The sequence below is a fragment of the Macaca nemestrina genome, chromosome 8, assembly GCF_043159975.1.
Source record: "Macaca nemestrina isolate mMacNem1 chromosome 8, mMacNem.hap1, whole genome shotgun sequence".
NCBI classification, from domain to species: Eukaryota; Metazoa; Chordata; class Mammalia; order Primates; family Cercopithecidae; genus Macaca; species Macaca nemestrina.
The window spans coordinates 114,773,607-114,799,811 of record NC_092132.1 but is presented as its reverse complement, the minus strand read 5'-3'; the positions used below and the strand labels follow the sequence as shown (position 1 = coordinate 114,799,811).

Here is a 26,205-nt window from a genome sequence, read left to right as displayed (position 1 = left end):
GTATTTCATTATGGTTTTTACTTGTATTTCCCCAAGGATATAGTAACGTTAATATGTGAAAAACACACATTTTCTTGTGCTTACTAGCCTGCTCCCCAGCTTTACATTTCCTCAAAGATGTATTAAAAATATTCAACTACTTTGCCCATTTTTAAATGAAATTATTTGTTTTGTTGTTGTTACTGACTTGTAAGAGTTCTTTATATATTCCTAATATTAATCCCTCATTAGATAGATTATTTTAAATATTTTTGGCCATTCTAAGGATTATCTTTTCACTCTTGATAATATCCTTTGATGCACAACAGTTTGTAATCATGATGGATCCTAATTTATCTGTTTTTTCATTTACTGATGGTGCTTTTGGAGTCATATCAGAGAAATCATTGCCCAATTCCATGCTATTACAATGTCCTGTTATGTCTTCTGTTTTAAGGGTTTATAATATTAGTTCTTACATTTAGATTGTTGATCCATTTTGAGTTAATTTTTGTATATGGTATCACTAAGGGCCCTACCTCATTCTCTTGCATGCAAATACCTAGGTATCTCAACATGGTGCATTGAAAAGACTGAAATTTCTCTCAATAAATGGTCTAGGCATTCTTGAAAATCATTAGACCATACATGTGAAGATTTATTTCTGGGATCCATTTTTTATTCCTCTGGAAAACTTCAGCTTTCTTATATTTTTGTCCAATGTGATATATCAACTATCAAGAAAGTACAACGAAGTCCTGGAGACTTCTGTCTTTCTGTCATAGCTTTTGTTGAACACATTTGAGAATTCAGCCTTTTTTTACTGCTTGTAATAATATGAGGAAGACTATCGATGAAGGAAAATATTATACAATTATTAATCTGACAGACGTAAAGAAACATAAAGCAACAGTTTAGCTTGTAATGATTATCTTATTAATAATCTGTTATTAACAGTCTGTTCAGGCTGTTGTAACAAAAATATCATAAACTGGGCGGCTTACAAACAACAGAAATATATCTTTCATCATTCTGGAGGCAGGGAATTCCAAAATAGAGGCACTGGCAGATTTATTCTCTGGGCCTATTTTCTGGTTCATAAACATCTTCTCATTCTAACCTTACATAGTGGAAGGGATGAAGGATCTCTCTTGCTTTCTTTTATTAGAACACTAATCCCATTCAAGAGGGCTCTGCCTTCAAGACCTAATTAGATACCAAAAACTCCACCTCCAAGTACCATCACATTATGAACTAGGTTACATAATAAAAATGTTGAGGAATGCAAACATTTAGTCTACAAAAATGTTGCAATTGACCATATAAATGAAATGTCAGACTACAAGTCTTTAGATGATGATATCCTAATTTTTTTCAAGTGAAGAATCAGTGAGTCAATGATATATTTCAAAAGACAAAATGGATACATGGAATTCTCATCCAGTACTCATGTAATAGGAAGGACTTCAGCAAGCAATATTTTTCATAAATACCTGGGATTTCTTGCACTGTAAATAAGATTTAGAATAAATAGTATTCCAGCTTCTATGGAAGATGTACATGAACATTTATTGGATATTGTTCACAAGTGGACACATAGTGAAGTTGAATATTTATGCAGAGTTGATTGAATGGAGTCAATGTAGGAGTTTAAAAACTTAGTAATTATTTTAGATGTTTATTAAAATGAACTGAAAATATTTTGATTATAGTGCAAAGAGGATAACATCAGGAAAACTGTGACCATCAAAGCTGTCTTTTGAAGATATAAATGCACACACAAAAAAAGAATCACAAAGCATAGTCACCTCTAACCTACTAGAGATGTACTTCAAATGTTCCTCACAGTCATAGAAAGGATATGATCTAGATCCATGTTTGACAGCAGGAACTGTATTCAAAACACATAGAGCACTTTAATTATATACCCTTCAAAGACTAGAGTAAAATATTGAGTTTTCTACACATAAAATTTTTTGTTGAAATTTTTCATAAAGCTGATTTCACTATTTTTATTTCTACTTTTATATATTTCTTGTAATATGTTTTTTAAATTAAAAAAACAGTTTTGGGCCTACAAGTTATAGGTAACTAATAAGGGTTAATTTCAGGCAAAATAGAATTCAAGACAAAGATAAACATTACAGAAATAGTAAAAGCAACAATGCACCAGAAATAAATCTAAACTACACATGCAATAATGAAGAAAAATCAAAATAAAATGAAATACAAACTAACTGATAAAATGAAAAAAATAAATACAAAATTATGATTAGAATTTTGAAAAAACCCTCTCTTAGTAACTGATAGAAGCAAAAAGAAATCAGTTGGTCAGTTCCATGAAAAAGTGTAACCTACTTTAACTCATCTAATATAAAACAGATAATATTATTGTCTACATATTTATTAAGAAAATATTTATTTAAGAAATATCTTAATTTTAAAAGCTTCCCACAGAATAAATCTTCAGACCCATATGAGTTCACTGGACATTATTACTAAATTTTTTTTAATGCTAATTTTAAGCAATCACTTCTAGAATACACAAAAGGAGTAAACACTTCCCAATTCATTTTATGATGTCAGTTTTAGTCGACAACAAAACAAGATAAAACAAATACAAGGAAGAGAGAGACAGAGAAAGAAAGAGAGAGAGAGAGACAGAGAGAGAGAGAGAGACAGGCAATATCTCTCACCAACCTAGACACAAAAATCCTCAACAGAATATTAACAAATCAAATTTAGTAAAGTACACAAATTAATAAATCATGATGAAGAATTTATTCTATATTTTCAAAATTGATTCAAAATTAAAAATCAATGTAATTGATCATATCAGTGAAGTACAAAGTTCATACGTTCCTATCAACTGATACTAAAAAGCATTTGAAAAATTAATACAAAACATCTCAATGAATACATATTAAAGGAAGTTCCTCAAACTAATAAATAATATCTACAAAAGCCCTACAGCTACCATCATACTTAATGGTGAAATAATGAATTCTTTTCTGCTAAAATAATTATTAAGGTGAGTTGTTTACAACTCTTATTCAACATAGGCCTAGAAAGTCTAGGAAGTGCAATAAAATAATAAAAGTTATACATACTGGAAAGGAAGAAAGAAAGCTGTTATCTTCAAACCTATTTGAAGATGGCATAATCACCTATGTAGAAATCCCAAAGAACTTGCAAAAACAAAAAAAAAAATCTCAGAAAACCGAATTCAATTATATTGGGAAATACAGAATTGATGTGCAAAAATCAATGGTGTATTTGCATATTAACAAGGAACAAGGGGAAATCAAAATATAAAAAACATCCAACATCACCTAAAATTGCTCTGAAGATAACGAAATAAAAATGAAATAATAAATGCACAGGACATGGTAAAAATTACAATAGCCTCATGAAAGAAATCAAAGCAGATTTCTTTGATTTCTTTCAAATGGAGAGATATACTGTGTTCATAGACTGAAAGATCCAATAATAATGAAGATGTAAATTCTTCCTAAATTGATTTGTAAAAATCACAGCAAGATTTTTAAATAAACATAGATGAACTCGTCATTTACATCAGGTATGCACATATACCCTAGAACTTAAAGTATAATAATAATAAAAAAAAAGATAGATGAACTTATGCTACTATGTATGCATATAGACAAAGAAGAGCTCTGAGAACAGCTGCAGCAATTTTGAAAAAAAAAGAATAAAGTGACAGAAATTCCTTTTTTCCCTGATGTTAAAGAATGTGGTACTAGTGTATGGAATAAGACAAATCAATGGAACCGAACAGAGATCTAGTAAAATACCAATGAAAATATGTTTAATTAATTTTTGACAAAGGTGCAAAACAATTCAATAGATGAAAGATAATGTTTCTAAAAAATTATGCTAGAATTTTTGTAGTTTCAGGTCTTGGATTTAAGGCCTTAATCCATCTTGAGTTGATTTTTGTATAAGGTGAGAGATGAGGACCCAGTTTTATTCTTCTACATGTGGCTTGCCAATTTTCTCAGCACCATTTGTTGAACAGGGTGTCCTTTCCCCACTTTATGTTTTTGTTTGCTTTGTCAAAGACCAGTTGGCTGTAGGTATTTGGGTTTATTTTTGGTTTCTCTATTCTATTTCACTGGTCTATATGTCTATTTTTATACCAGTACCATGCTGTGTCAGTGACTATGGCCTTATAGTATAGTTTGAAATCAGGTAATGTGATGCCTCCAGATTTGTTCTTTTTGCTTAGTCTTGCTTTGGCTATGCGGGCTCTCTTTTGGTTCCATATGAACTTTAGGATTATTTTCTGTGAAGAATGATGGTGGTATTTTGATGGAAATTGTGTTGAATTTGTAGATTGCTTTTGGCAGTATGGTCATTTTGACAATATTGATTCTACCCATTCATGAGCATGGGATCTGTTTCCATTTATTTGTATCCTCTAGGATTTCTTTCAGCAGTGTTTTGTAGTTTTCCTTGTACAGGTCTTTCAACTCCTTGGTTAGGTATATTCCTAATATTTTATTTTATTTTTTGCAGCTATTGTAAAGGAGTTGAATTCTTGATTTTATTTTCATCTTGGTCACTGTTGGCATATAGGAGAGCTACTGATTTGTGTACATTAAAAAGAACTCATTATATGAAAAAGATACTTGCACACACATGTTTATAACAGCACAATTTGGAATTGCAAAAATGTGGAACCAATCCAAATGCACATCAATGAATAAGTGGATAAAGAAACTGTAAGATAAAGAAACTGTGTGATGATACATACATTTATGATGAAACACTACTCAGCCATTAAAAGGAATGAATTAATGGCATTTGCAGCAACCTGGATGGGATCGAAGACTATTATTCTAAGTGAAGTAACTCCAGGATGGAAAACCAAACATCACATGTTCTCACTCATAAATGGGAGCTAAACTATGAGGATGCGAAGGCATCAGAAAGATGCAACGGACTTTGGGGACTCAGGGGAAAAGGATGGGAAGGGGGTGAGGAATAAAAGACTACAAATTGGGTTCCGTGTATACTGCTCAGGTGATGGGTGCACCAAAATCTCACAAATAACCACTGAAAAACTTATTCATGTAACCAAATACCACCTGTTTCCCCAAAAAGCTATGGAAAGAAAAAATTAAAAAATATTCTAGAGTAATTGAACACCCATTTATCAAAAATTTAATCTTGACTTATACCTCTCATCCTATATAAAATTACTTTAAAATATATTATGGGCTTCAATGGAAACCATAAGGCTATACTTTTAAATCTTCAGGTCCTAATACTCATAGAGAGGTCATATACTTGACACCAGAAGCACAATCCAGTAACTAAAAAAGTGGACCTTATCAAGTAAAAGTCACATAAAGAGAAATTTTGTTCTGAGAAAAAACAAATTATAGACTTGGAGAAAATATACACAAATCACACATCCAACAAAATACATGTATCTGTAAAACATAAAATCTTTCATAAACATGGCATTTTTTTCTTTTTTCCTCAATTTCTTTCATCAATGTTTTATAATTTTTATTGTAGAGATCTTTCACTTCTTTTAGTTTATTCCTAGGTAGTTCATCTTATTTGTAGCTATTGTAAATGGACTTTCTTTCTTAATTTGTTTTTCAGATTGTTGGCTGTTGGCATTTTGTATTCTGCACCTTTACTGAATTTAACAGCTCTACAATGTTAAAATGCCTTTACCACACAAAGCAATCTACAGATTCAATGCAATTGTTCACAGAAATAGAAAAAATAATCCTAAAATGCATATAGAATGACAAAAGACACAGAGTAGTCAAAGTAATCCTGAGCAAAAAGAACAAAACTGGAGGAATCATGTTACCTGACCTTACACTATACAAAGCTATAGTAACCAAAATAGCCTGATGTTGGAATAAAACGGATACACAGAAAAATGGAACAGAATAAAGAATGCACAAATTAATCCACTTAAAGTCAATTTATTTTCAATAAAGGTGTCAAGAACATATATTGGGGAAAGAACAGTCTCTTCAATAAATAGTGCTGGGAAAACTAGATAGCCATAAGCAGAAGAATGACACTAAATCCCTATCTCTTGCCATATACAAAAATCAAATAAAAATGGATTAAAGACTTCAATCTAAGACCCTAAACTGTAAAACAACTAGAACAAAATATGGGGAAACCTCTCCGGGACATTGATTTGGGCACAGATTTCTTGAGTAAGACCTCAGAAGCTCAGGCAATCACAGCAAAAATTGACAAATCCACTCACATCAAGCTAAGAAGCTTCTACATAGAAAAGGAAACAATCAACCAAGTGAAGGGACAACCTACAGAACAGAAAAAAATATTTGCAAACTACCCATCTGACAAGGGATTAATAACCAGAATATGTAAGGAGCCCAAACAACTCAATAAAATATTAATTTTAAAATGGGCAAAAGATCTGAATAGACATTTCTCAAAAGAAGGCATACAAATGGCAAGCAGCTATATGTAAAGGGGTTCAACATCACTGATCATCAAAGAAATGCCACTAAAAACCACAGTGAAATACCATCTTATCCCTGTTAAAATGGTTTTTATCCAAAACAAAGGCAATAATGTGAGAATGTGGAGAAAGGGGAGCACTTGGTACATACTGTTGGTGGGAATGTAAATTAGTATAGCCACTACAGAGAACAGTATGGAGATTCCTCAAAAAAACTAAAATAGAATTACCACGGGATCCAGCAATCCCACTGTTGAGTATATATCTAAAAGAAAGGAAATCAGTATATCGAAGAGATACCTACTCTCCTATGTTTATTTAAAGCAGCACTATTCACAATAGCCAAGATATGGAATCAACCTAAGTGTCCATCAGTGGATGAATGGATTAAAAATGTGGTACATATACACAACCGAGTGCTATTCAGCCACAAAAAGGATAAAATCCTGTCATTTGCAACAACATGAATGGAATTGGAGGCTATTATGTTAAGTGAAATAAGCCAGGCACAGAAAGACAGATGGTGCCTGTCTGTTTTCATTCATATGTGGGAACTAAAAACAACAAAACAATTGAACTCATAGAGAGTGGAGTCATAGTTGCCAGAGCCTGGGAAGGGTAGTGGGGATGGGGAGATAAAAAGGGAATGGTTAACAGTTACAAAAATACAGTCAGAAGTAATAAGGTCTGGTGTTCAGTAGCACAATAGAGAGACTATAGTTAACAATGATTTATTGTATATTTTAAAATAACTGAAAGAGTGTGATTAGAATGTTTCTAATACCAATAAATAATAAAGGCTTGAGATGATGGATACCCCATTACTATGATTTGATCATTACACACTGTATGTCTAACAAACAGCACATGTACCCCATGAACATATACAACTATTATGTACCCATAATAATGAAAAATAAAAATTAAAAAACATAAAATCTCTCAACACTGAACATTTAAAAAACACAAACAATCCAATTAGTAAATGGTAAAATGTATGAACAGACTTTTCACTAAATAGAATATACAACCAGATAAGCATATTAAAGATATTCAAAATCATTATCCATGGGGAGGTACAAATGAGATATTAATAAACAGCTAATAGAATGATTAAAATTAAAGAAAAAACAGTGGTACAATCAAATGTTGGTGAGGGTGCAAAAACGTGGGTAATTCATACATTGTTGGTGGGATTGTCAAACAGTACAGCTATTCTGAAAAATTATTTAGCAATTGCTTTTAAAACTATAAGTAGTTTACAACATGTCTCAGCTATTTCAGTCTTGTGCATGTATCCAAGACAACTATAATATTATTTTCACATAGAATCTTCCACATGAATGTTCACCTCAGAGTTATTCATAATAACTAAAACTGGAAACCACCCAAATGTCCTTCAGTGGATCAAAGGTTAAAAAATTATGGCATATCCATACAAATGAAAACTAGTCATCAATAAAAAGGAATTAAGTATTGGTACATGCAAGAACTTGGATCCTATGCTAAAGAAAAAAATTCAATTGCACAAATATAAAAACCATATGATTTTGTTTATATAACATTCATAAAACTACATAATTAGAGAGATGGAGAACCATTTAGTGGTTGGAAGGAGAGTTAGAGATGAGGGAAAAGAAAAAAATGTAGCTACCACGGGGTCATGTTAGACAACCATGTAGTGATGATACAGCTATGCACTGTCATTGTGATAGTTGTACATAAATCTAAACTGTGATAAAATTGCATAGAACACACACACACACACACACACACACACACACACACACAAATGAGTGTAAATATACTGGAGAAATCTGATTAAGGTCTCTGTATTTTACCAATGTTCATTTCCCAGTTTTGACATTGTAGGACAGATTTGTAACATTTTAACATTGGTGAAAGATGAGCATAGGTTAATTTATTCTTCCTTTAATTTACTTATGTATATATTTATTTCAACTACTTTTTTCTTCCTAAATTAACTGAAACTACTTTCTTCAGTATCATCTATCAATAAAGTACCCCAAATTCTAAGTTGTGGGAACAAGGAGACTCATTCTTAACAACCTCTTGGCATATATTTTTTCTTGATCTTTAACTCCTATTGTCTTTAACTCCTATGCTCTTAAGTTGCCATATTAAGATATTCATACATCTAGTTATATGCCACTTCAGCATATTTGACATATGAATCCATTCCTCAAGTATTTATTCAGGTATAAAATTCTAATAGTAAAAGAAAGGTTCAGTAAAAACAAATATATTTATTCATGACTTTCATCAAATCAATTTAAAAATATTCATTGCTACAGACTATTCATATGCTGTAGGCATGAACAATTTAATGATTTTTCTCTTTCGATATTACAGTTAACTTTAAAGATTGAATTTGATTGTGAATTGGGATATCACAGTAGGTGACGTCCTTGGAATACACAGACTATATAATAAAACTACAATGTTTTCTATAATTCAACTACACTTACATAGAAAACTCTGTGTATGAATAGAAATATTCTGGGAACCCTGCTTAAAGTGAAGGGGAGGGCTTTTAAAATGTTTGTTTCTAGGTGAGAATTAAAACTATACAGAAAATTTTGTATAGAAATTTGTTGGCAGAAATTTTTTTGGCAGAAAGATTTTTGAGCTGTCTGCCTCTAGATCCAATTTAGTAGCCACTAGTCACAGTGGTCATTTAAATTTAAATTAAATAAGGTAAAATACAGTTGAAATTTCAGTTCCTTAGTTGCATTATCCACATGTTGGGTGTTTGATAGTTATACAGGACAGCAAAGATGTAGATCATTTCTATGAGAGCAGAAGGCTGTATTGAAACACAGATCTAGAGACTAACCTACTGAAAGCCAAAATCCATCATCAATACTTCCTCCTGGTGATGACATTGATGGATCACAATCTGGAGGAGCATAACCAGGATCACATTGACAATGGAAACGGTCATTGCAAATCTAAAACCAAAACAAACAAAAAAAGCATTTATATACAACCAAAAATTAACTACCTTATATGTGATTGTTAGTCAATGTAAATTTTAAAAATACTACCATTTAATATAAGGAGTTTTAAATTTAATATGAAAAATAATTTTAAAAATAAGAGGTAGTATAATAAATGTTCATGCAATATATTTTCAAACATCATAGAAGTATCTTCTTGTTTGTCTCTTACATTTCTAATAAAGTGAATACCATTCTTGATACAATTTAAATGCTTTTTATTGGAAGGGCATACAGATTACACAGAAAATTATTATTTTCCCATGTTTTTTGGCCACTTGTATGTCTTAGTTTCAGAAGTGTCTATTCAAGTCCTTTGCCCACTTGTTAATGGGGTTACTTGGTTATTTTGTTGCTGTTGCGTTGTTTGAGTTCCTTGCAGATTCTGGATATTAGTCCTTTGTTGGATTTATAATTTGCAAATGCTAGAAACCATAGAATGGTGTGAGTAAAAATTTATTATAAATTGTGTTGGACTTAAAAAAATAGTTGTGATGAGAACCAAATTTTATTTAAAAAAATAGGTGGGAAAGCCAAAATCTTAAGATGCTTGCTCAATCAGATACAGACACAAAAAATTTATATAGAAAGCTAGAAAAAAATGTAAAAATGTGATCTGGCAGACAAATGGAAAAAGGGCCAGTAGAGAATTCAGAAATAAATGCATGCAAAATTCATTATGAAAGTCAATTAAAACTATGTAAGAAAGAAAAGAAACTGTAAATAATAGATGTGTAAGTAATTTTGGGGAAAAATTGATGTAAACCACACAGGCAGGCCACTTTTTTCCTGAATTACTATAAAAAAAAGAATCATCAATATGGCAGAAGACACTGACCGCAAGGAGACAAAGGCATGCTCAGAATGACTTATAAAGTTTACAACATTTCTATAAGCCAGTAGATAAGTTTACAACAGATGAGCAGACAGAAATGTGAGTGGCAGGTATGACCATACATACTTAGGAACTGTGTTATTAATTATCAAATAAACGCAAATTAACAATGGACTTAGCATGTTAAAAGAGACTAAAAATATTAATACAACTAATCTGGCCAGAATATGAGGAAATGCACATTTTCATACTTGATAGGTGGGAGAAAAAACTGGTATAATGTTTCTTGATGACAGTATATTAATTAGAAAAATTCAAATTGTGCATATGTTCAGCCCAAACAAATTTTATTTGCTAATAATTTAAGAAAGCATATCAATGTGCAAAGGTAAATTTACAATCATATCTGTTGTACCACTATTTGTAATAATTAAGCTAAAATTTAACATTAATTGAAAGGCCATCAGTGAATGGCATTTCAAATATAGTATGGATGAGCCATATAGTGAAATAAGTTGAAGCTGTTGGGTAATGAAACATATCTTAATGGATTGAAAACTCTGATATCATAAATCAATGTGCATAACAGTGTGTGGATGTTCATAAATATTATATAAGTACACATACACTCAATTATAAACAATATGTATATATATGCATAAAAGTATAAGTATAGTCCTTAATAAATCCATTTCCAAAATTTAATAATCTTAATCTAATATCATAATAATGGATTCTGTTTCATGGTGCATTTTTTACAAAGTGTAAACTTATTTGCTCATGAGGCCTATAAAAATCTGATTATATGCATAAATAATATGCATATATAAAATAGTGGATCTACTTTCCTTATTTAATGACAATTTTCAAAAAGAAATCTTCACATCTAATACTTGTGAACTTTGTTATTATCATAGAACATGTTATTGACATAGATTAAAATAATTATACTGAGAAAAATAGTAACTGTTACATACCCCATTCTGTCCACAATTTGTAGTACATTTTGTTATATTTAGTTCACTAAGATATCTGCATCCACGAGAACGACATACCTAAAATGTTACAAAGCAAACAACAACAAAAATACTAAATGTAAAGTCAAGAGATAAGGAATCATATTCGTACAAATATTATATGCACAGGAGATATACAGAACAGATGAATCTGAATTTCATAACATTTTAATAAAAACCATAGGAACAATTCCTAAATGGTATGTTATTACTTAATAAGAAATATTACAAATGAGATATTTTCAGAAAGCAGAAATATACATTTTTATTGCAAACTGGTACAAGAAAAAAGTAGCCAGCTTGTACTAGCAATTTTTAATTTATAGGACCTCTTTTAACACTTTTTATGCACCTTTCTTTTATTTACTCATATAGACCCTTAGAAGGAGATTTTTTATGCTCATTTTGTATTTGAGTAGTACGGTGGCTGTGTCAAATGGTGGGTCTATATTTAGTACTTTGAGAAATCTCCATACTGTTTCTCAAAGAGGTTGTACTAATTTACATTCCCAACATCAGTGTATAAACTTTCCTTTTTCTCCACATTCTTGACATTATTGTTTTTTGACTTTTTAATAACAGACATTCTGACTTGTGTAAGACGGTATCTCATTAAGGTTTTACTCTGATAGTTGGTGATGTTGGGCATTTTTTCCCATGTTTTTTGGCCACTTGTTTGTCTTAGTTTCACAAGTGTCTATTCATGTCCTTTGCCCACTTGTTGATGGGGTTACTTGGTTATTTTGTTGCTGTTGCGTTGTTTGAGTTCCTTGCAGATTCTGGATATTAGTCCTCTGTTGGATTTATAATTTGCAAATATTTTTTTCCCATTCTGTAGGTTATCTGTTTACTCTGTTGTTTCCTTTGCTGTGTAGAAGCTTTTTAGTCTAATTAAGTCCCATTTGTCTGCTTTTGTTTTCATTGTGTTTGCTTTTGAGGACTTGGTCATGTATTCTTTGCCTGGGCCAATGTCCAAGAGTTTTTTGTAGGTTTTCTTCTAGGATGTTTATGGTTTCAGATCTTACGTTTAGGTCTTTAATACACCTTGAGTTAGTTCATGTATATACTGAGAGGAATGGGTCCAATGTCATTCTTCTGCATATGCTATTCAGTTTTCCCAGCACCTTTTTGAAGATAGTCCTTTCCCCAATGTATGTTCTTGCTGGCTTTATTGAAGATCAACTTGATGTAAATATGTGGATTTCTGGGATCTCTTTTCTGTTCCATTGATCTATGTGTCTATTTTTATAATTATATCTTGCTGTTTTGGTTACCATTGGATTGTAGTGTAACTTCAAGCTAAGTAATGTGATGCTTCCAGCATTGTTCTTTTTGGTTAGGATTACTTTGACTAATCAAGCTGTTTTTGTGTCATATAAATTTCACATTTTTTATTTCTGTGAAAAATGACATTTTTATTTTGATAAGGATTGCATTGAATCCTTATCCTGTAGATTGTTTTCACAAGTATGGTCATTTTGATGATATTGATTCTCCCAATCCATGAGCCATGAGCACAGGATGTTTTCCCACTTGTCTGCATCATCTGTAATTTATTTTATCTATTTAATTCAGTGTTTTGTAGTTCTTGTAGAGATCCTTCTCCTCCTTGGTTAAATATATTCCTAGGTATTTAATTTTATTTTTTGGTAGCTATTCTAAATGAGACTGTCTTCTTGATTTTGTCCTTGGCCAGATCATTATTGGTATATAGAAACACTACTAACGTGTCTATTAATTTTGTATCATGAAACTTTATTAAACTCATTTATCAAATCTAAAAGTTTTTTTTTTGGTGGAGTCATTAGGGTTTTCTAGACAAAAGCTCAATCATCAGGAATAATTTTACTTTCTCTTTTCCAGTCTGGATGACTTTATTATTTTCTCTTGCCTTATTGTTTTGGCGAGGACTTCCAGTTAAGTAAGAGTGATAAAAGTGGGCATCTTTACCTTGCTTTAGTTCTTACAGGAAATGCTTTCAATTTTTCCTTGTTAAGTATAATGTTGGTTGTATGTTGGCTGTATGTTTGTTGTAGATTGCCTTTATGATGTTGAAGAATGTTCCTTGTACGCTGAGTTTATTGCAAATTTTTATCCGAAGAGATGCTGAAATTTATACAGTGATTTCTCTGCATCAATTGAGATTATCATATGGTTTTTTTTCTTTCATTCTGTTGATGTGATGGATCGAATTTTTGATTTGCATGTGTTGAACCATCTTTGGATCCCTGGGATGCATCCCACATAATCACGATGTATTATGTTTTTGATGTGCTGTTGGATTTGATTTGCTAGTATTTTTTGAGGACTTTTGCATTGATGTTTTCCAGAGATACTGGTCTTTACTTTTTTTTATGCCTTTGTTTGGTTTTGGTATCAGATGATACTGGCCTTGTAGTATGAGTTAGAGAGACTTTCCTCTTCCTTGATTTTTAAAAATTGTTTCAAAAAGATTGGTATTATTCTAATTATTATTATATTAGTCTAATTATTAGTTATTCTATTCTGGAGGTAGAATTGGGCAGTGAATCCATATGGTCCTAACCCTTTTCTTGTTCTTGGGATAATTTTTAATTACTGATTCAATTCTCACCAGTCATTATTGGTCTCTTTGGGAGTTGTATTTCTTCCTGGTTCAGTCTTGGTAGGTTTTATGTTTTCAGGAATTTATCTATTTCCTCTAGCTTTTCTAGCTTGCGAGCATAAAGTTGTTCATAATAGTTGCTAATAATCTTTTGTATTTCTGTGGCGAGTTACAATGCCTGCTTTTTTATTCCTCATTTTGTTTGTTTAGATCTTCTATCTTTTCTTCTTCTTTAGTCTAGCTGATAGTGATAGGGACGGAGGGCAGAGAAATCATAGGCAGAAGAGGGTGGGTCCCTGGCAAAGCCCCACCCTCAAGCCGAAAAGCCTGAGACCGCAGCCCAAAGTGAGAACTCATAACCCTGTTTTCCCGCTCAAATGCTGCCTTTTCCTAAACATCCAAGGCCCACCCCACTCCCTCACCCTGTGCCTATAAAGACCCCCAGACTCAGCCAGCAGAGAGAAGCAGCTGGACACTGGGGACTACGGCCGGACATTGGAGATAAGTGGTTTGACTTCAGAGGGGCAGCTTGACGGTGTAACTTTGGAGAAGAGTCCAGCTGGAGATGGCCTGACTTGAGGGGATGATTACCTGCCCGTCCCCTTTCCAGCTGCCCTTTCCACTGAGAGCCATTTTCCCTGGCAATAAAATCTCTCGCATTTACCAACCTTCAATTCGCTTGAGCGACCTCATTTTTTTCTGAATGCCAGGCAAGAGCTCAGGAGCCACGAGTGTGGATACAAAAGGCTGCCACACTGGCCCTTTGCCCTCGCTGGCAGACGACTTCTGCCGGCCCATTGAGCTGTTAACACTTAAGCCATCTGCAGACTGCAGAGCTAAAAGAGCACTGAAACATGTCCTCTGGAGCTTCAAGGGTCGCAGGCACCGCCCTTAGATGCTGCTGTGGGGCCCTCAGGGAGTTTGTTTCTGCCACACCCAAAAGCACTTGCTCCGGCTCCTTTACCCGCTCACCTGTACGCTCCCTCCTGCGAGGGGTGGAATGCAGCAGGTCCCAGCGAGTGGAGTTCACTCCTGCCAGCACCGCAGTGTCTGGCTGGTTTCTGGGCTCCTGTACTCCAGTTCCCGCCTCCTTTGCTTCTGTGCTCCCTCCAGCGAGGAGCTGAGAGCAACAGGCTGAGTAAACAGGGCACCCCTGTCGTGAATCCCGCGAAAGGGTTGGGGAAATATCCTGCTTCAGTAGTGTATCAATTTTATCTTTTTGAAGAACAAACTTTTTGTCCTGTTGATCCATTGGGTTTGTTTTGTTTGCTATCTGTTTAGTAATGATGGACCTCTCTTCTTACTCTGTTAGTTCTCATGAGAGCTGTTTTTTTTTTTTTTTTTCCAGAGGAGTCTAGAACTTCCCTCCTCTCTCTCTTGCTTCTTATCTCACCATGTGATCTCTGCACATACCAGTTCCCCTTCTCTTTCCACCAAGAGGAAGCAGCCTGAAGCCCTCACCAGAAGCAGATGCTGGCACTGTGCTTCTTGTTCAGTCTGCAGAACTGTGAGCCAAATAAACCTATTTCTTTTATAAGTTACCTAGTGTTAGTATTCCTTCATAGCAACACAACAACTGACTAAGACGCATTAAATCTCACAAGCTAAGGGGCTTCGTCCCTCAAGACTGGCCCCATATCAGGTGCAAGTATTAGGTAAGCCATACTTCTGACAGACCAGATATACATTGGGGGTTCTCATGATACCCTCCACAGTGTAACAATGTTAGAATGGCTCACAGAACTCAGGAAAATACTTTACTTATATTTAATGGTTTATTATATAAGATACAACTCAAGAACAGCTACATGGATGATATATTTAGGGCAAGGTATTGGAGGAGACGAGAAGAATTTCCATGCTTTCTCCAGCTGCACCACACTCCCAGCAAATTGACATGTAATAAACCCAGAAGATCACTGAATCTCTTTTTTCAAGGGTTTTAATAGAGATCAATTTCCAGCCCTGCCTCTGTTCTTCCAAAAGTCCAGTGAGTCAAGCTGAAAGCCCCAACCCTCTAATCACTTGGTCATCCTGATAACCAGCCCTGTTCTAGGGCCAGCTGGGGGTCCCACCCTAAATCACCTGATGGAAATAAGTACAATTTCAGGTGTGACTGAAATGTGTTTATTCATTCTCAAGAACAAAAAACGCTCCCATCGCTTAGGAAATTCCAAGGGTTTTATTAGAAGCTGTGTGTCAAGAGTCAGAGACAGAAACCAAACATGTTCTGCGTTATGCTATATATATTATATATATAAAAAAGATAAAATTAGTATACTTTTTATATATAAAAGATGCAATTAGTTAATATATTTAAGTATTTATGCTTCTGTATTTATAGTAAATATTTTTTCAGTTTCTTTTATATGGTCTTTGAAGGGATGACATATTACTTTATGATATAGTCAGCATCAGTGTGTTCCTTTGATTCATTCATTACTTTTATGTGTGACTATCTTTTCCCATTCTGAGATAAGTATACTTTTCACTTAAATTTATCTTTTATTTTAAAAGTATATTTTATATGTAAATTATTTTTATAAAAATGTGTGATAATTGTATACTTTTTAAATTAGTCAACTTATTTTTCAGTGCTACTAGTTTGAAAAGACTTTATTAGGTATCTCAAAATGCTTAAGAAGAACAAAAATTTAAAAAGCTTAAACGCTATGTTTTATTGTCATGTTTTATGTGAAGGCCACATTTTAGACAAAATATGCTTATGGAAGAAGTAATAGGAGAGCAAGTTAATAAGAAAATAATTGCTTTACTTCAATTGTAACCAAATTAATTTTTTGTCAATCACTACAAGACAAAATACTTGGCTTTTTGGGTTTTGTTTTCTTTAAAGTTCTTGTTATTCAGGTTGTCGTGACATTTTTTACATTATTTTATTCTTTTTTGTTCTTGGTTTACACAAATCATCACAGATCAGATCCTGGCCTAATAAGGAGTCTTAGATTCTCAAGCAAGAGGAAACAAGTTTAAATATCGGTAGTAAAAATTTAATAAAAATAACGGATAGTAAAGCAAGAATTTCTTTAACCAGCTGAAATTCTGATCAGTGTATCTTAAGATCCTGATATGGTAACCGAAATTTGTAGCATTAATTATAAATGAAAATGTAAGCATCCTCTCAATCTCTCTTTCTTTCTCTCTCTCATACACACACTTCAGACACTCACAGACAAATCCACCGTATATAGTATCAATAAAAATTTTATTTACCTTTTGCTGACCACACGCAGTTATATCTTCTGTATAGGTCCCCAATTGTTTTGAAGCATTTCTTGCATGTGCCGACAAACATACATGACCTCCAAGGTAAGTATATTGTATATCTAAGTCTGTCATTGGTACTAGTTCTGAATGTATCCAGTGACAAACAATCTTTCCACAAAGGATATCACTAGCAACATAAGACAGAAAAACGTTACCAATTTGTCACTCAGGTACACAATTATTAGGTTAATAACAATTCAGAAGTGAGGATAATTCAAAATATTACTCAGATCATAACAGCGAAGCTTTTCACAGTACACAATGCCCTATTAAATGCAACAAATAAATCTATCTGCATATACTAGATACTGTCTCTTATTTATTTCAAGTCACTCTTTGCAGTACATACACAAAACACAACATATGCACTTGGAAGATGTATACTTTTCTAAATACGTACAAAAAAGGACAGCGTTGACCACAGTTTCCAAATTTGTCATTTTGAAAATTCACTTCTTCTGTACACAGAAGATTAGCAGACTTAGAAACTGAAAAAATACGAAGTTATAGTTACTTATATTAAAAATATTAAAAGGTAAAAGTGTGGTAAGTCAATAGAGACCTATCTAGATCACAACAATGTCCAGTCAGTGTAATCTGCTATAAATTTTTGATGTCCTCTACTGGCTTTACAAGGAGAAGCACTTACTGAAAACTACACACATGAGAAGAGAAAAATTCATGTTATAATGTAGAGATAATTAAGAAATCAGTCACCTGCTCTCTTATCTACTATTCTAATAGTCTACTCCCTTTGCAACAACCACTTTCAGCTGGACTAATGTCCTACTATTGCGTCCTGTAGCTATCAGGTCTATTTTAACTCTTGACATCATTCAAAGTTGCTTTGATTTGCAATTTTATTTCCAAATTTGAATGTAAAACAACACTTTCAGGGATAGCTCTTGGGTGGGTTACTGACTTTAGAATAGCTACAGTTTAAATATAAACCTCAAAAAAAAGGTAAAACAATTACATTTTCCAAATAACTGTGAACACTGTCTATCCCTGTCTCTGCATATTCCTTTAAAGCAATAGCTAGTCTTATTACTGCAGTATTCTAAATCAGCAGCTTTCACATCAGGTACACAAAACTCAGATGTTCCATTGCAATATTCTGGAAAATCACACATATCTATGCTTTTTCTGCAGACATGGCCTCTTGCATAGATCTGTGAGAGAAAGAAAAACAAATACATTTATTTTTCAGGCTCAATCCGGTTTACCTCCACTACCAAGAATTGAAATGGACTAAATCAAACAAGGAGCTCCAATGACCTATCTATACTATATATTGAGAATGCTTGCTTGAGAATTGTCAGCTTAAAAGCAAGGATATCCAAGAGATGCATCGAATCAAATTCCTGTTTGAAACAAACACTCACTAGAGCATGAAGCCAGACCTATCTTCAATTTTAACCTAAGTTTGTGTTTATTTTTCTTTGCTTGGACATTCATCATCCAGTTACAACTGACCAATACATAATCAATATTAATGTTTTTATTTAAAAATTACCTGTAGGAATATCTAAGCACTCATTAGAAACAGGTAATAAAGGCCAGGTGTGGTGGCTCACGCCTGTAATCCCAGCACTTTGGGAGGCCGAGGCAGGCAGATCACCTGAGGTTAGGTGTTCAAGATCAGCCTGGCCAACATGGTGAAACTCTGTCTATACTAAAAATACAAAAATGTGCTGGGTGTGGTGGCATGCTCTGTAGTCCCAGCTACTTGAAGGCTGAGGTAAAAGAATCACTTGAACCTGGGAGGTGGAGGTTGCAGTGAGCTGAGACTGCACCATTGCACTCCAGCCTGGGCAACAAGAGCAAAACTCCATCTTGGTGGGGGCGGGGAGGGGAAGAAAGAAAAAGAAATAGGTAATAAAACTTACCGTACAAGTTTTATTGTTACAGCATGGTCCACTGCCACATTCTGCAAATCCAATTAGAGTACAATCTGCAGGATTACAGCATTTTTTAAAAGTGCATGCCTAAAAGCAAATACAATAAATTTAAATGTTTTACATCAAATTTTAGTCAAATAAATAGTTTTATTTTCAAAATAAAGTATCTCTCCAACTTGATTCTAATCATACCATGACTTTTGGATTCTGTATTTTTACACCACTTCACTTAAACTTAATATACTTTCCTTATAAGAAAAAAAAGAGATGACAATGAAAATACAATTTCATTCTGAAGAAATTGATCTATTAAAAATTTAGTGCAACTTTAAAAAAAATTATTTTTGTTTATGAAAGCATGCATGCAAGTTTTTATATTTTTTTACTTACTCTGCCATAAGTACTTTTCTGTATTATCAAATCCTCTCAAGGGGAGTCGCTGGAAGAGTTTGGAGGAGCAGGATAGAAAAAGCCTACATTTGGCCAGGTGCAGTGGCTCACCTGTGATCACCCAGTCAGGGTAGAGGTTGCAATAAGCCGAGATCGGGCCGCTGCACTTTAGCTTGGGTGACAGAGCAAGATTGTATATCAATAAATAAATACGAATAAAAAGCACAGATTCTTGTTAAGAATTAAAGGACAAGAAGATGAGGGAGTTTTAAACTTCTTAGAGATTAGATAAATGCTCATGACCAGAATGTTGATAGAAATATGGATAGCAAAGATCATTCTCATCAGGTTAAGATGAAACTGAAGAACAAGGTTTTGGAAGCAAGGGCCATCCTTGCTATAAACTGGTCAAGAACTTGGCTGAACTATGACCATGCCTGAGGGGTTTGCAGAAGACCAAACGTAAGAGTGATGAACTAGGATAATTGGCAGAAGAAATTTTATGTAGCAAAGTTCTCAGAATGTTGTGTGGTTGCTTCTAATTTCTTATTGTAAACTGCTAGAGAAAAGGGGGATAGAGCAGAAAAACTTGAAAAATTCGTAGTTTGGCAGTATAGTGAGGAAAGAAAGCACATTTACAGGAGAGAAAACCAAGGATGTAGCACAGGGACACCTTTGCTTAAGAGATTAACAAAGATAGAAGAAAGCTGATACGGTTAGGATTGGTGTTCCTACCCAATTCTCCCTACAATGTCAATTGTAACCCCCAGTGTTGGAGGTGGGGTCTAGTGGGAGGTGGCTGAATCATAGGGGTAGTTTCTCATGGTTTAACACCACCCCACTGTGGAATTGTTCTCGTGACAGAGTTCTCACAAGATTTGGTTGTTTAAAAGTGTGTAGCACCTCTTCCTTCTCTCTCTCTTCCTCCTCCTCAGGCCATGTGAAATACGCCTACTTCCCCTTCATCTTCTGACATGATTGTAAGTTTCCTGAGGCCTCCCCCAGCTGTGCTTCCTGTAGAGCCAGCAGAACGATAAACCAATCAAACTTTTTTCTTTCTTTATAAGCTACCCAGTACCAAGTATTTCCTTATAGCATTGAGAAAATGAACTAATACAAAAGCCAATTGCTATTCCTCAAGCAATGAAAGAAAGTCCCCAAAGGCATTTCAGATACCTTTGAGGCACAGATGCCTAGGAGGGCTGAATGGCTTCAGAGGACAAGTCCAGGGCACTCTCCATGAGCTCACTGACCAATTCCACCTCAGGATACTGCTCCTGGCCCTGCTGCACAATGCCCTGCAGCTACCATGGCCTCAGTTGCAACAGCCATAGGTATAGCTCCTATCACAGCTCCAGATGGTACAAGTCATTAACCTTGGTGGAATCCACATGGTGCTAATTTTGCAGGCTTCCAGAAAGTAAGAACTGTGGAAGCATGGCAGCTCCCACTCAGATTTCAAAGGATGTCCTTGAAAGCCTGGAGGCCCGGCAGAGACTTGTTGCAAGGGCAAAGCCATCACAGAGTCTCCCCAGAGCACTGCCTAGTGGAACTGTGAGAGTGGAACTAACACAGAGACCCCAGAACTATACAGCAACCAGCATGCAATGCCAGCCTGGTGGTGTTGGGTTGATTGAGCCCAGCCAAACCATAGGGATGGGGCGACCCAATGCCTGGAGCCCCCTGTACCTGTTTATAGAAGATGCAGGACATGTCGTCAAAGGAAATTATTCAGGAGTCTGAAAGCCCATCATTGGCTCTCTTGGGTTTCAGACTTGCTTGAGGCCTGTTACCCATTTCTTCTTGTCTATTTCTCCTTTTCAAAATGGGGTTGTGTGTGCTGTGCTTGTAAGTAAATAACTTGTGTTGATTTTACAGGTTCTTAAAGTATCTCTAACAGACATATTGGCAGTTCTCCCCAGTGGACTCCTTGTGGCTAAAATGAGACACACCAGAAACCAGAATATCATGGCTAGCAAAATGAAGGGGTAGTCATGTATTCTGGTATAGTTAATTCTGTGCCAGCTGATAACACTCTCCCATACCTTGTGGTCCTGCCACAACTCCAACTGGACAGAAGATTGGTCTTATAAACATTCTTTATTGATAAACACTCATGAACTTCAAGCCAGTTTCAGGCAACTTATAGAGATTGCACACAAACTGTCTTTGTGCCCTACAGTCCCCTTTTGACATAAAGAGCCAAATTCCACCTCATTTTAGTGCTAGTTAAAAGTGAAATGAATGTAGAACATATGTTACATGAATGTTTACTCACTGTACATGCGCCTGACTTCCTTTATGAATATTCATAGATTTCTCCCAATCTTGCGCAGTATGTGTGTAAAGCTGACTCTGTAAGACATATATACCACCTCCCTCTTCCCTTCTGCAGAGAATGAACTTCTAGCTTTCACTGGAAGCTATGTTCCCCAATCTACAGATTGCTTCTCCCTCTGAAAATAGTCTTTTCCTTTTCTTCCTTCATGGATATCAAAGTCTTTTGTTAACAATTCTGGCAACATGGGATGGGATCCACAGTGGCCCCTGATTTCTTTCTTGGCACTGCCTTGAAAAATTCCTAAGTTCAATTGCTTCCTGGTTACACTGGGCAAGAACTGGGTAAGCGCTATTGAATCTAAGAGTTCATGCTTTTAGATTGAAATCTAGGGAACTGTTTTCTTTAAGAAAAGTCTGCCCATTCAGCTGTGGCCTGCAGTCCACCTGCAGTCTAGCAGGGATGCCTGCACCAAGGTTGCACTGGGAAGGCCACCTTCTTTAGGTGAGTGCTGTGTGTAACTTACCCAGTATGGAAATGGTTTTGGACCAACTACTATCAGAGACTCTCGGGTTTACACATGTTTAAAAACTATAGGAAAAATTCTTGTTAATATTTGGTATCCTGGATAAAAATAAGTCGATATAACTTAAAGCTTTCTTGGCCACAATGGGGAACTTTTAACATGTCTCAATCAGTTTATCTACATGCGCAATAAAGAACAGAAGATTCCACACCTCTCAAAAGCAATGTGAGGTCTTTTTCATTTGCTAAAAGGAAAGCTCTAAGTGAAATCAAGGATCTCTAGTTGCCCCTTTAAATGAGACTAAATCAAAACTTAATCAAGATCTTAAAAAAATTGAAAATCCTTCTAAATCGGACCCTAAATCCAAAACTAAAAAGGACACTGTGCATTCTTGCCTTTCTCCTTGAACTCCACCAATGTCACCCCCATATGCATTAGCCCCTTGCTGCCAATCACTTCTCTCTGAGCTGCCTTTCTTTCCTTCACCTTCTACTCATGAGCAACCCCCTCCAGCTGCTAATTCTGCAACCCCTCTGATCACACCTTTTAAAAGGATTGCTAACCAGGCTTGCAGATTACCTCTTACTGTCCTGGGACAAAGTCTGAGCTTTCCAGCATTAGTCAAAGATTTTTCTAATCCTAAAATAGACTTGCTTGAGTTTGAATGCTGCTTTAGTTTGATTATAAATGTTTACCAGCCAGGACCTCTTGATGTTCACTAGTTGATTCAAATGTTAGTGGAAAATGTCTTAACCCAAGGATGGATGTGTTTAGATGACTGGATTAAGCCCCAAGATGATTTTCAGCCTACTAAGGAAATAGCCTTTGAAGTGGTGAGAAAAACAATTGTTGAATTGATTAAAGCCATCTCGGCACTCTTTCTTGACAAAGTAATTGGAACGCCATTGACTCAGAAAAAAGACAAATCTGTCATTGATTCCTTTGACTGATTCAAAACACTTTCTTTTTTCTTTCTTTCTCTTTTTTTTTTTTTTTTGAGACAGAGTCTCACTCTGTTGCCAAGGCTGGAGTGGAGTGGCACGATCTCGGCTCACTGCAACCTCCACCTCCTGGATTCAAGTGATTCTCCAGCCTCAGCCTCCTGGATAGCTGGGATTACAGGCGCATACCACCACAACTGGCTATTTTTTTGTAAATTTTTTGTATTTAGTAGAGAAGGGGTTTCACCATGTTGGTCTGGCTGCTCTCAAACTCCTGACCTCAGGTGATCCACCTACCTCGGCCTCCCAAAGTGCTGGGATTATAGGCGTGAGCGACTGTGCCTGGCCGATTCAAAAGGCTTTCTACAAAATTCTGGTATCAAAGATCTAACTGATGATATTATAAATCTTTTTAAACTCACTTTCCCTCAAGTAAGTTAAAGCCCTTAGCACCCTGGCTAAGCAATATGATCCCAACTGGCCTTCTAAGAGACCCTATGATATAGCTTCTTTGGCCAATCACCTCTCTAAAATCCGAGAAAAGAAAAAAGAGGCTAAAGTCACCAAGGCACTAGAATGGCAAGAAAGACAGATAAACTCATGGCCTTGCATATTCAACAACTCGTAAAGTCTCTCCCATATCAGCAAACTCCCATATCAGCAAACTCTAATTTCTCCATAGTTAGAAATTAGTTTCATCTGCTGCAAGAGGTATAATTTGCTTTTTCTGGCATTTGAAATGAGACTGTAAAAAATATAAATGAGGGCTTCAGAAGGACACCAATAAGATAAAGAAGCTCCCTTCTTGGAAACAATAAGAGAAATATTTATTGATCAGAACTAGGGGTACTCCAGGGAGACATGGGAGATTTTTCCTCTCCTTTCAGTCAATCGGTTGGGAGAGGTTTATCTTAAAAATTAACAACAGAATAGTCCAAGTTGTAACAGACACTGCATCTATGCTTAACCTTGACTCCTTTTAAAATCCAACCACCCAGAGTGACCAAGCTATTCATATGGCTGAGTCACTAACCAATCTAAGACTATCTTCAAGTCTGAACTAGTTGCTTACCAACTAGGGCCTCTTACTGGCATTGCAGCTTTTTACTTCTTCCTTTTGCCCCAATACACCTAATAGGAAGGGACTTTCTTGAAAAATACCAAGCTTGTTTTTTTTCACCTATAAGGGAGACATTGTTTTAAAGGTCTCCTTGCCTGAGACTTCAGCCTCTGACCTCAGCCATGTATTCCCCTTAGTAGTCTCCAGTCATCCAGTTGATCCTGGACATCCAGCTCTAAAGAAACTGTTTGAAATCCTTTGGGAATAAATCAATACCAATGTCAGCCTGATCCAGTCAGCACCACCCATTTCTACACAAATAGATCCTAACAAACCTCTACTGAACATAAAATAATATCCCCTCCACCATGAGGCTTTAGCTGGTATAGAACCCACTGTCAATAATTTCATTTTCAAGGAACTTATAGTCCCTTATACCAGTCCCTGTAACATACCCCTTCTACCTGTTTCTAAGCTAATAGAAAGGAATGGAGACTTGCCCAGGATCTTAGAGCCATTCATAACATTTTATTCCCTTGCATCCTGTTGTGCTTGTTCCACATACCCTCTTAACCAATATACCTTCTAACACCCAATATTTTTCTGCTGTTGATCTCTGTAGTACTTTTTTTCACCATCCCTGTCGACCCCGAAAGTCCGTTTCTTTTTGCCTTCACATGGAAGGGCCATCAGTTCACCTGAACAGTGCACCCTCCAGGATGCACTGAAAGCCTTACCTACTTTTCCCAGATCTTACAGGCTGACTTAAAAGACATAACCTTCTCGACATGAACAGACACTTCTCAAAAGAAGACATTTATGCGGCCACCAAACATGAAAAAAAAGCTCATCATCACTGGTCATTAGAGAAATGCAAATCAAAGCCACATTAAGATACCATCTCACGCCAGTTAGAATGGTAATCATTAGAAAGTCAAGAAACAACAAATGCTGGAGAGGATGTGGAGAAATAAGAATGCTTTTACACTGTTGATGGGAGTGTAAATTAGTTTAACCATTGTGGAAGACAGTGTGGCTATTCCTCAAGGATCTAGAACTAGAAATACCATTTGACCCAGCAATCCCATTACTGAGTATATACCCAAAGGATTATAAATCATTCTACTATAAAGACACATGCACATGTATATTTATTACAGCATTGTTCACAATAGCAAAGACTTGGAACCAACCCAAATGCCCACCAATAGATAGACTGGATAGACTGGATAGAGAAAATGTGGCACATATATCCCATGGAATACTAAGCAGCCATAAAAAAAAGGATGAGTTCATGTCCTTTGCAGGGAAATGGATGAAGCTGGAAACCATCATTCTCAGCAAACTAACACAGGAACAGAAAACCAAACACTGCATGTTCTCACTCATAAGGGGGAGTTTAACAATGAGAACACATGGACACAGGAAGGGGAATATTATACACCAGGGCCTGTTGGGGAGATGGGGGGCTAGGGGAGGGATAGCATTAGGAGCAATACCTAATGTAGATGATGGGTTGATGAGTGCAGCAAACCACCATGGCATATATATACCTATGTAACAAATCTGCATGTTCTGCAAATGTATCCCAGAACTTAAAGTATAATTAAAAAAAAAAAAAAGGCATAACCTTCTCACATAGCCCAACTCTATTGCAATACATTGGTGATTTGCTTTTGTGTTCTCCCTTATGAAATACCTGTCTCACTGACACACTCTCCATTTACTTCACCAGCTATGTCTTAAGGGCCATAAAGATTCTAAAGATAAACTACAGTTTTGATGACAATTAAATCTCTTGTACATTTGCTGACCCCTTGGGACTCAACGTCAACCCTTTCTGTCTTCAAGGCATATTTTACTTCCCCATTCCCACTATGAAAAGACAAAACTTAGGGCTACT

General features: G+C 35.3%; 1 protein-coding gene across 4 annotated transcripts in view; it reads right to left on the bottom strand.

The window, feature by feature from the left end:
* The window catches only part of LOC105476551 (A disintegrin and metallopeptidase domain 3-like), an 80,953-nt gene that overhangs the window by 8,419 nt on the left and 46,329 nt on the right, over positions 1-26,205 (bottom strand). For all 4 annotated transcript variants that reach the window (XM_071068352.1, XM_011732566.3, XM_071068353.1 and 1 more), the window contains 6 exons: positions 19,096-19,194; positions 18,183-18,378; positions 17,607-17,694; positions 17,153-17,333; positions 11,299-11,376; positions 9,324-9,438 (listed from right to left, as the gene is read on the bottom strand). In XM_071068352.1, coding sequence (XP_070924453.1) covers positions 9,324-9,438; positions 11,299-11,376; positions 17,153-17,333; positions 17,607-17,694; positions 18,183-18,378; positions 19,096-19,194 — 757 coding nt within the window. The remainder of the gene's footprint in view (positions 1-9,323; positions 9,439-11,298; positions 11,377-17,152; positions 17,334-17,606; positions 17,695-18,182; positions 18,379-19,095; positions 19,195-26,205) is intronic.